The 12,051-nt window shown below is 45.7% G+C and overlaps 1 protein-coding gene across 3 annotated transcripts in view; it reads right to left on the bottom strand.

Annotated features, from left to right (window-relative positions):
• The window catches only part of ZNF425 (zinc finger protein 425), a 42,805-nt gene that overhangs the window by 8,405 nt on the left and 22,349 nt on the right, over positions 1 to 12,051 (bottom strand). For all 3 annotated transcript variants that reach the window (XM_074036247.1, XM_045388186.3, XM_045388185.3), the window contains exon 2: positions 3,863 to 3,989. In XM_074036247.1, coding sequence (XP_073892348.1) covers positions 3,863 to 3,911 — 49 coding nt within the window. In that variant the 5' untranslated portion in view covers positions 3,912 to 3,989. The remainder of the gene's footprint in view (positions 1 to 3,862; positions 3,990 to 12,051) is intronic.

Genomic DNA, 12,051 nt, shown 5'->3' on the forward strand with positions numbered 1-12,051 from the left:
AACTCCTGACCTCAAGTGATCCGCCCACCTCAGCCTCCCAAAGTGCTAGAATTACAGGCATGAGCCACCATGCCTGGCCTCTGTCTCTCTCTTTTACCATTACCCACAATAAAAATCATTTTCGTAGTTGACTTTGATTCCTAGAGACATGAAATCAAAATTAAGTCAAAAAAATGAAAGCCGTTGAAATTACATGAATGACAATAGAATACAGCCTTACCAAGACTGTTTAGTTCAGGCCAGGCGCAGTGGCTCCTGCCTGTATACCCAGAGCTTTGGGAGGCTGAGGTGGGAGGACTGCTTGAGCCCAGGAGTTTGAGACCAGAATGGGCACCACAGGGAGACCCCATCCCTACAAAAATTTTTAAAATTAGCCAGGTGTGGTGGCATATGCTTGTGGTCCCAGCTACTCAGCAGGCAGAGTTGGGAGGATCACTTGAGCCCATGAGTTTGAGGCTGCAGTGAGCCGTGATTGTGCCACTACACCCAGCCTTGGAGATAGAGACTCTGTCTAAAAAAAAAAAAAAAAAAAAAAAAAAAAAAAAAAAAAAGACTGTTCAGTTTAAATATCCTCTGCAATATTTTTTTGAGACAGAGTCTCACTCTGTTTCCCATACTGGAATGCAGTGGTATGATCTTGGCTCACTGAAACCTCTGCCTCCTAGGTTCAAGTGATTCTCCTGTCTCAGCCTCCCGAGTAGCTGAGATTACAAGTGCGTGCCACCACGCCTGGCTAATTTTTGTATTTTTAGTAGAGTTGGGGTTCGCCATGTTGGCCAGGCTGGTCTCGAACTCCTGACCTCAGGCAATCCTACTGCCTCGGTCTCCCAAAGTGCTGGGATTACAGGTGTGAACCACTGTGCCTGGCCCAATATTTCATAAAATTAAAGGAAGCAGACAAATTAAGGATGATGAGGATTTTAAAAAGTAATCATTATGAGAACACTGTGAGTAAAAAGAAAGAAAAGAGAAGAAAAGAAAACTTATAGGGAGTTAAGGAGGGAACTTCAATCACTAAACTTTTCTGATTAGATGGCTCACATCCAATCCTCACTACTGAGGTACCAAAATTCTTTTTTTCTTTTCTTTTTTTTGAGACAGAGTCTCACTCTGTCACCCAGGCTAGAGAGCAGTGTTGTGATCTCGGCTCACTGCAACCTCCAACTCCCAGGTTCAGGCAATCCTCCCACCTCAGCCTCCTGAGTAGCTAGGATTACAGGTATGTGCCACCACGCTGGCTAATTTTTTTTTTTTTTTTTTGAGACGCAATCTTGCTCTGTTGCCCAGGCTGGAGTGCTGTGGCACGATCTCGGCTCACTGCAAGCTCCGCCTCCCGGGTTCACGCCATTCTCCTGCCTCAGCCTCCCAAGTAGCTGGGACTACAGGCACCTGCCACCACGCCTGACTAATTTTTTGTATTTTTAGTACAGATGGGGTTTCACTATGTTGGCCAGGCTGGTCTCAAACTCCTTACCTCAAGTCATCTGTCCGCCTCAGCCTCCCAAATTATTGGGATTATAGGCGTGAGCCACCACACCTGGTGAATATCGAGGTACCAACATTTTTGATCAGTGAAGTGATAGAAACAGGAGGTTGTTAAATAACAGTGATTAAGAGGTAGAGAGTAATGCAGTCTAGTGGTGTAAGCCTAAAAGAAGGGGTTTTGCCAGGTGCGGTGGCTCACGCTTGTAAACTCAGCACTTTGGGAGGCCGAGGCGGGCAGATCACCTGAGGTCAGGAGTTCAAGACCACCCTGGCCAACATGGTGAAAACCTGTCTCTACTAAAAATATAAAAATTAGCTGGGTGTGGTGGCATGTGCCTGTAATCTCAGCTACTCAGGAGGCTGAGGCAGAATAGCTTGAACCTGGGAGACTGAGGTTACAGTGAGCCGAGATCATGCCGTTGCACTACAGCCTGGGTGACAGAGCGAGACTCCGTCAAAAAAAAAAAAAAGGGTTTTCATAGATCAGTAGAGGGTCTTCAGAGTAGGCAGCAGGAAGCCTCTTCCTCTGAGCTTTTCGTGGTGTCTGCTACAGCTCAGCCCTCACATCAAGGCTTCTTCTCCGAAGTGGGTACCACTACCATTAGCAGCACCTCAAATACTTGTGAAAAATGTAGATCCCTGGGCCTGAGCTCGAATCTGCTAAATCCTAAGATCTGGGGCCTGGATCTGGATGTTCTATACAGAAAATCATTGGCAGGTAATACCATTTGATTTTTTTTTTTTTTTTTTTGAGACAGAGTCTGGCTCTGCCGCCCAGGCTGGAGTGCAGTGGCCGGATCTCAGCTCACTGCAAGCTCCGCCTCCCGGGTTCACGCCATTCTCCTGCCTCAGCGCCCGGCTAGTTTTTTGTATTTTTTAGCAGAGACGGGGTTTCACCGTGTTAGCCAGGATGGTCTCGATCTCCTGACCTCGTGATCCGCCCGTCTCGGCCTCCCAAAGTGCTGGGATTACAGGCTTGAGCCACCGCGCCCGGCCATTGATTTTTGAAATTTGGAAAAATCAGACTAAATTTTCCAAGTTCAAGGACCCTAATTGTGATACCTCAAAACAACACTGGATCAGCACACAGCTCTCATCTGTCCCACCCTGCTGGCTACTGGGCCTCAGTGTCCTCAGGTTAGCCTCTAAATGAGGGCCTGTCCCAGGTCTCTTTCTGTTCTGTCTATGCATTCTCCCTAGATGATCCCAAACCAGCCCCATAGTTTAAAATACCATCACTATAACGTCTTCCAATTCTGTAAATCCAGTCCTGACCTTAACATGGAATTCCAGTTTCACATACTTTATGTTTCCATGGAAATGTCTATGAGCATCTCAGATGTAATGTGGCCCAAATGTGCGACCTCCCGACCCTTCCTGCTGTTGGTGAACAAAGCCACTCGCCATCAGGATACTCAAACCAAAAATCGAGGAGTTGATTCTTTTTTCCACATCCAATCCATCAGCAAAATCTGGGATTCTGCCTCCAAAGCCTATCTGGAGACCACCTTCTTCTGTCTTAATTACTACCTACCTGGTTCAGCTGCCATGAAATCGCACCAGAACGGCCAACACTCTTGGCTAGTCTCTCTCCTTTCATTGCTATCCACTATGATTCATTCTCCACATGGCAACCCAAGTAATCATTTTAAAAGTAAATTACTCCCCTCTGTTTAAATCCCCCCATAATCTTCCCCTTGTGTTGAGAATAAAATCCAACTCCTTATCTTGTCCTATGGGGCCCTTCCTGCCTCGGCATCACTTTCTCACCAGCCCTCTGTGCATGTCCTACCACAGGCTCAGTGTGGGTCCCAACAAACTGAGCCCAGGCACTCCTGTCCTGGGGCCTTTGCCCTAGTTTTTCTCTGCTTAAAATTCTCTTCCCCCTAATTTCACATGGTTGACTCTTGTCATTCATATCTCACACAACAAACAGGGAATGAGTCCTTCAGGCTAGACTGAGATCACTTATTATAGCGATACCAGCAGAAATGGTTTTAATGAGGCCAGGTTTAAGATGAGAAATTCGTCTTATTCAGGCAACACAATAAGGAAGCATGAAAATATTAAAGAAATAAAAGAATACACTTTTTTAAAAAACAGGGGCAATTAGATTACTAATTCTAATTGTGGGAGAAATGGGGGAGGGTTAAGGTGGGAGACAGAGAATTCAGAATATTAATAATACTGAAGGCAAATATACCACCGGATAAAAAGGAATTTCATATTTCCAGGCCATTATAGGAAAGGGAAGAGACATTATGAATGTAAACTGGGCCCAGTATCATTTTCAACCAGCCCACGGCTCATACAGGGAAGGAAGCCTGGCACTATTAGGTTGGTTCCTAAAACATGATTCCTTAGAAGCCCATCTTACCCAGGGAATCAAGGGTCTGGTAATTGGTCTTCATCTCTTGCTTATACATTTGCTTCTGCCATTTCTCCAGGATCTCCCACTCTTGTTCCGAAAAATATAAGGCCACATCATCAAATGTCACAGTTACCTGGAATCACAAATAGTATACACATACATTTTTACTTTACGGCTACTTTGTTTTTCAATGTCCATTACTTTATTGAGATACAGAAAGAAAACATGTTAATTATTTCTGGATGGTGCCATATTATATAATAAACAACAAAGGGGTCACAAATGTCTATTGAAGCCACGTAAAATGAATGAACGGGCCGGGCGTGGTCGCTCGCTCCTGTAATCCCAGCACTTTGAGAAGCCAAAGTGAGTGGATCACCTAAGGTCAGGAGTTCAAGAGATCAGCCTGGCCAACATGGCAAAACCTCATCTCTACTAAAAATAAAAAAATTAGCTGGGCATGGTGGCACATTCCTGTAGTCCCAGCTACTCGGGAGGCTGAGGCAGGAGAATTGTTTGAACCTGGAAGGCAGAGGTTGCAGTGAGTCGAGATCCTGCCACTGCACTCCAGCCTGTGCTACAGAGTGAGACTGTCTCAAAAATAATAAAAATAAACGAAAATGAATGAATGGGCCGGGCGCGGTGGCTCAAGCCTGTAATCCCAGCACTTTGGGAGGCCGAGACGGGTGGATCACGAGGTCAGGAGATCGAGACCATCCTGGCTAACACGGTGAAACCCCGTCTCTACTAAAAAATACAAAAAACTAGCCGGGCGAGGCGGCGGGCGCCTGTAGTCCCAGCTACTTGGGAGGCTGAGGCAGGAGAATGACGTAAACCCGGGAGGCGGAGCTTGCAGTGAGCTGAGATCTGGCCACTGCACTCCAGCCTGGGTGACAGAGCGAGACTCCGTCTCAAAAGAAAAAAAAAAAAGAAAAAAAAAAAGAAAATGAATGAATGAATGAATAGCAGGTCTTTGAACACAAAGACCATCTAAAGAGGGATGCTTTACTTAGCAGCAACCAGTTATTGCTGTGGAAGACTGGGTCCAGTATGGTTGGATGTGTCAGTTTTTGAAAAATGTTTTACTTTGAAATAATTACGTAGATTCACAAGATGTTGCAAAAACAGCACAGAAGGCTTCCCTGTAAGTGTGCCTATAGTCCCAGCTACTTGGGAGGCTGAGGCAGGAGGACTGCTTAAGTTCAGGAGTTCAAAACCAGCCTGGGTTTTTTTTTTTTTTTTTTTTTTTTTTGAGATAGAGTCTCACTCTGACGCCCAGGCTGCAGTGCAGTGGCACAATCTTGGCTCACTGCAAGGTCTGACTCCCAGGTTCAACTGATTCTCCTATCCCAGCCTCCCAAGTAGCAGGGATTACAGGGTGTGCCACCATGCCTGGTTCGAGAGACCAATCTGGCCAACATGGCAAAATCTCATCTTTACTAAAAATACAAAAATTAGCAGGGCGTGGTGGCACGCCTGGATTATAGGCGTGAGCCACTGCACCTGGCCAAAAAATTATTTTTAAAAAGGTTCCACGTACCCTTCACCCAGTTTACCCTAAAGGTCATATTGTACATTATAGTACTATATCAAAACAAGGAAAAAAACTGACATTGGTACAATGTGTGCGTATAATTCTGTTATTTCATCACATGTGCTCACTCATGTAACCACCACTGCAATCAAAAAACACAACTACAGTCAGCCTTTGTATTCGCAGGTTCCACATTCACAAATTCGACCAACCTTGGATCAAAACTGCTTTACAAATAAAAGCCAGGTATGGTAATCCCGGCACTTTGGTAGGCTGAGGTGGGAAGAGTGCTTGAGCTCAAGTTTGAGACCAGCCTGAGCAACATAGCAAGACCTCTTCTCTATTAAAAAATAAAATAAAAATTTAAATAATGTATTTTAAAACGCAATAATAAAATATACTACAAAATTTTTTAAATCCAGCGTAACTATTTACATAGCATTTATGTTGTATTAGGTATTATAAGCAATTGAGAGATAATTTATATACAAGAAAATGTGCACAGGGTATATGTAAATTCTACCATTTTATATAAGGCACTTGAGCGTCCATGGATTTTGGTATCTGTGAGGGGTCCTGGAACCAATTCCTTGAGGATACTGAGAGACAACTGCATCCCATCACCACAAACAGCTCCCTTGTTCCAACCCTTTATAATCACACCCACAAATCTATTATCCATCACAATTCTGCCATTTCAGGAATGTTGGCTGGGTGCAGTGGCTCACATCTGTAATCCCAGTACTTTGGGAGACCAAGGCAGGCAGGAGTTTGAGACCAGCCTGGCCAACATGGTGAAACTCCGTCTCTACTAAAAATACAAAAGTTAGCTGGGCATGATGGCACATGCCTGTAGTACCAGCTACTCAGGAGGCTGAGGCAGGAGAATTGCTTGAACCTGGGAGGCGTAGATGGCAGTGAGCCATGATTGTGCCACTGCACTCCAGCCTGGGAGACAGAGTGACACTCTGTCTCAAAAAAACAAACAAAAAAAGTTATATAAATGGAATCACATGGTATGCGACCTTCTGAAATTGACTTTTTTCTCTCAGCATAATGTCCTTGAGATCCATCCAAGTTGTCATGTTTACCAATATAGTCATGTGCCACATGATGCTTCAGTGAGAGACCACATATAAAACAGTGGTCCTATAAGGTTATAATATTGCATGTTTACTGTACGTTTATGTTTAGATACACAAATACTTATCATTGTGTTACAACTGCCTATAGTATTCAGTACAGTAACATGCTGTACAAGTTTGTAGCCTAGGAGAAATAAGCTACACCATATACCCTAGGTGCGTAGTAAGCTATACCATCTGTTTTTGGAAGCACACTCTGTTTGCACAACCACAAAATTGCCTAACAATGTGTTTCTCACAACGCATTCTTGTCGTTGAGCAACCCATGACTGTATTTCATTTCTTTTTTATTGCTGAGTAGTATTCCATGGTATGGATGCACCAGTTTGATTAACCATTCACCTACTGAGAAATATTTTGGTTTTAACTTTTTGGATATTAACAAAAGAGCTGTTATGGACAATCATGTACAGGATTTGGGGTGGGCATGTTTTTATTTTTCTGGGATAAATGCCCAGGACTACAACTGCTGTGTCATATGATAAGTATATGTTTAGTTTTTAAAGAAAATGCCAAACTATATTCTAGCGTGGCTGGGCCATTTTACATTCCTTTTTTTTTTTTTTTTTTTTTTGAGAGGGAGTACCGCTCTGTTGCCCAGGCTGGAGTGCAGTGGCGCGATCTCAGCTTACCACAACCCCCACCTCCTGGAATCAAGTGATTGTCCAGCCTCAGCCTCCCGAGCAGCTGGGACTGCAGGTGTGCCACCATGCGCAGCTAATTTTTGTATTTTTAGTAAAAACGGGGTTTCACTATGTTGGTCAGGCTGGTCTCGAACTCCTGACCTTGTGACCTGCCCACCTCGACCTCCCAAAGTGCTGGGATTACAGGCCTGAGCCACTGTGCCTCGTCACCATTTCACATTCTTACCAGCAATCTGTAAGACAGCATTTCTTAGCACCCTCACCAGCATTTGGCAATGTCACTACTTTTAACAGTTCTAATAGGTGTATAGTGATATCTAACTGTGGCTTTATTTTGGTTTTCCTAATGAGTAATGATGTTAAACATGTTTTTTTTTTTTTTTTTTTTTTTTTTTGAGACAGAGTCTCGCTCTGTCGCCCAGGCTGGAGTGCAGTGGCCGGATCTCAGCTCACTGCAAGCTCCGCCTCTCGGGTTCACGCCATTCTCCAGCCTCAGCCTCCCAAGTAGCTGGGACTACAGGCGCCCGCCACCTCGCCCGGCTAGTTTTTTGTATTTCTTAATAGAGACGGGGTTTCACCGTGTTAGCCAGATGGTCTCGATCTCCTGACCTCGTGATCCGCCCGTCTCGGCCTCCCAAAGTGCTGGGATTACAGGCTTGAGCCACCGCGCCCGGCCTAAACATCTTTTTTTTTTTTTGAGACAGAGTCTTGCTCTGTCGCCCAGGCTAGAGTGCAGTGGTGCGATCTCAGCTCACTGCAAGCTCCGCCTCCCGGGTTCACGCCATTCTCCTGCCTCAGCCTCCCGAGTAGCTGGGGCCACAGGTGCACGCTGCCACGCCCGGCTAATTTTTTGTATTTTTAGTAGAGACGGGGTTTCACCGTGTTAGCCAGGATGGTCTCGATCTCCTGATCTTGTGATCCGCCGGCCTCGGCCTCCCAAAGTGCTGGGATTACAGGTGTGAGCCACCATGCCCGGCCAAACATCTTTTTATGTGTTTTTTCCCATGCATATATTCTCTTTGGCGAAATGTCGCTTTATATTTTTTGCCCATTTTCTAATTGGATCTTTTTTAACTGTCCAAGGAAGATTCTTAATTTTTAAAATAGAGATGGTGTCTTGCTATGTCACGCAGACTAATCTGAAACTCCGGGGCTCAAGCAGTCCTCCTACCTCAGGCTCTGAAAGTGCTGGGATTATAGGCGTGAGCCATCTTGCCTAGCTGAGCTCTTTATGTAGTCTAGATAGGAGTCCTTTGTCAGATAGGTGGTTTGCAAATTTTGACCCCAGTCCGTATCTTTTCACCCTCTTAACAGGATCCTTCAGAAAGCCAAAGTTTTCAGTTTTGATTATGTCCAATTTATCCCTTTTTTCCCTTTATTGATTGTGCTTGTGGTGCAACATCTAGGAACTTCCCACCATGCCCTAGGTTCTAAAGATTTTCTCCAGTGTCATCTTCTACAGGGTTTGTAGCTTTGTTTTACACTGAGACGTGTTTTTTGTTTGTTTTTTTTGTAGACATGTGATAGCCTACCTTGTTTTAACCTGATTCTCTCTTAGCTGAGGGAGCCAGACAGACTCCATTTTAGTTCCTTCACTTACAGCCCCTTTACCTCCCTCCCTTAAGGGCATAACTAGTGGAAACTGACTCAAAGCACGTCCAGGAATGCACTTACTGATAAGATATGAGGCAAGCTGCACCAGCAGCTCCTGGGGACGCGCTCGGTGGATGGCACCCAAAGCCCCTGCATTTATCTCTTTGTGATAGTTTAAGCCCCCGCACCTGGAACTGTTTATTTTTTGTTATAGCTTTTGTAACCAATCAATTTTTTTTAACTTTTTGCCAGTTCTGCTTCTGTAAAAATTGCTTCAGCTAAACTCCCCCCTCCCCCATTTAGACCACAGTATGAAAATAAAACTAGCCCCTTCCTCAGGGCCGAGAGAATTTTGAGTGCTGTCTCTCGGTCACTGGCTAATAAAGGACTCCATAATTTGTCTCAAAGTGTGGCGTTTCTCTATAACTCGCTTAGTTACAACAGATGGAGTCTCATTCTGTCACTCAGGCTGGAGTGCAATGGTGCAATCTCGGCTCACTATAACCTCTGCCTCCCGTGTTCAAGCAATCCTCCTGCCTCTGCCTCCTGGTGGTAGCTGGAATTGCAGGCATGTGCAACCACGCCCGGCTAATTTCAGTATTTTTAGTAGAGACAGGGTTTCACCATGTTGGCCAGGCTGGTCTTGAACTCCTGACCTCAGGTGATCCACCCACCTCGGCCTCCCAAAGTGCTGGGACTACAGGCGTGAGACACCACACCCGGCCTGGGATGTGTCTTTTTTTTTTTTTTTTTTTGAGACGGAGTCTTGCTCTGTGGCCCAGGCTGGAGTGCAGTGGCCGGATCTCAGCTCACTGCAAGCTCCGCCTCCCGGGTTTACACCATTCTCCTGCCTCAGCCTCCTGAGTAGCTGGGACTACAGGCGCCCGCCGCCTCGCCCGGCAATTTTTTTTTTGTATTTTTCAGTAGAGACGGGGGTTTCACCGAGTTAGCCAGGATGGTCTCGATCTCCTGACCTCGTGATCCGCCCGTCTCAGCCTCCCAAAGTGCTGGGATTACAGGCTTGAGCCACCACGCCCAGCCATGTCATTTTCTTAAAAGACAAACTGGAAACATAGATCATTTTATGTGAACTCATGTTGGCAACTAAAATTCACAAATTTAACAGGGGTGTTTCAAACAAAATGTCTGCAAGCCATGATTGGCTCGTGGACCATTAATCTACAATCTCTAGTATGGACTGAACTAACCAGGGCTGCTCTTCCTGGGTGTTTGAGGACAGATCCGCTGTGGCAATACGGAAGCAACAGAACATGTGTTAACTTTTGAAAATTCCATTTTCACTCCTTTCAGATTCTGTGCTATAAATATACATGACAGCCTACAAGAAAAGCACTGGACATTTTGAAAGATGGCTGAGGCTCTTCCCAAGTGTCTAGAAAATGTTGGTCAGGAGCACAATTCTCCCAATAAGGGAATCTAGGAGACCTGACATTTGACACTTAGGATTTTGGAGATAAAAGTTTTAAAGCTAAAATTCTATCATCAAAACTATCATGGCCGGGCGCGGTGGCTCAAGCCTGTAATCCCAGCACTTTGGGAGGCCGAGACGGGCGGATCACGAGGTCAGGAGATCGAGACCATCCTGGCTAACACAATGAAACCCCGTCTCCACTAAAAATACAAAAAAATTAGCCGGGCGTGGTGGCGGCGCCTGGCCTTGTTATTCTTATAATGCGACTTAAACCAAAATCCTCTACAGTTTTCTTGTACCTCACCCATGTGTTTTTGTTGTTGTTGTTTTGTTTTGTTTTTGAGACGGTGAGACGGAGTTTCGCTCTTGTTGTCCAGGCTGGAGTGCAATGGCACGATGTCGGCTCACTGCAACCTCTACCTCCTGGGTTCAAGTGATTCTCCTGCCTCAGCGTTCCCAGTAGCTGGGATTACAGGCATGCACCACCATGCCTGGCTAATTTTGTATTTTTAGTAGAGACGGGCTTTCTCCATGTTGGTCAGGTTGGTCTCGAACTCCCGACCTCAGGTGATCCGCCCGCCTTGGCCTCCCAAAGTGCTGGGATTACAGGCATGAGCCACGACGCCCAGCCACCCATGTGTTTTCCACCTATAAAATTCCCATTTATGACCATATTTACAATTAGCATTAAACTGCTACAGTGGAAAGGAAAATCAAAAAAAGATTTCTCCTTGCCTATCCCAAATAATACATTAGCCAAGAAACTGTTATCACATTTTCTATGAACTCAAATGTACAGTCAAAGAAGAGCTACCACAAACTTTCCCAGAGAGGAATATTCCAGGAGGTTCCCAATCATTTAAAGAGGAGAGAAAAAAAGAAAGCCTGGCTGTAGAAACACAGCTTGAAGAAATCAGAAAAAGAATCTGTACTTGCCAAGGGAGGCTGGGGAAAAGGAGTGGGAGGCAAAAGGGAAGAATCAAATATAAATAAGGAGCATTACATTCGTAAGATTATAAAATTTCATTGGGGGCACAAGAAAAACTTGCACATATAAGAAGGTTATACTTAACTGAATGTAACAGAGTTTCCTGGATTAAGCCTCAGGATATGCCTTTCAAACTCTAAAACCGGTGCTCAAATTTTCCATTACAATACTACAGCATTTACGGTAAATTCGATTTCCGCTAACCACCCAATTCATTTTAAGTTTTCTGTCCTTTCCTAGAGGGAGCAGTCTCCAATTTCTCTCAATTCCAGTTCTCCTTCTCCTTTTTCTCATCTGCTTAACACAGATGTGCTTCTCTGAAACTACCTTCAGCAGGAGAGCACGGGCCCCAGAGACACCCCGAGGTTCAGAGTCCCGACACTGAAGGCAGGGACAGCGTTGTTGATCTGAGCCGACAACAAGCCGCGAAACAGATCTTTCCCACCCGGATTCTTTCTCCCAAACCGACTTTTATTTATTGATTAAACAGACGGGGTCTGGCTGTTGCCCAGGCTGGACGGCAGTGGCTATTCACAGGCGCGATCCCACTAACGATCAGCACGGGAGTTTTGCTCTGCTTGGCTTCCGAGCTGGGCCGGTTCCCCCTCCCTGGGGAACCTGGTGGTCCCCGCTCCCGAGGTCACCACACAGATGCAGAACTCGGAGGCACCGCGCGATGGACACAGCGCATATACAGCGCAGAGCTCCCGGGCTCAAGCACTGTTCCCGCCTCAGCCTTCCGAGTGGCCGGGGCCACAGACTCGCGCTGCCAAGCCCGGCCAGACCAGCTTTTCCCCAGGTCAATTCCAGAACAGCACACGCAGCAAGACTGCGCCTTCTCCAGCCCGGCCCGGAGCTC

Source organism: Macaca fascicularis, chromosome 3, assembly GCF_037993035.2.
Source record: "Macaca fascicularis isolate 582-1 chromosome 3, T2T-MFA8v1.1".
Taxonomy (NCBI): Eukaryota; Metazoa; Chordata; class Mammalia; order Primates; family Cercopithecidae; genus Macaca; species Macaca fascicularis.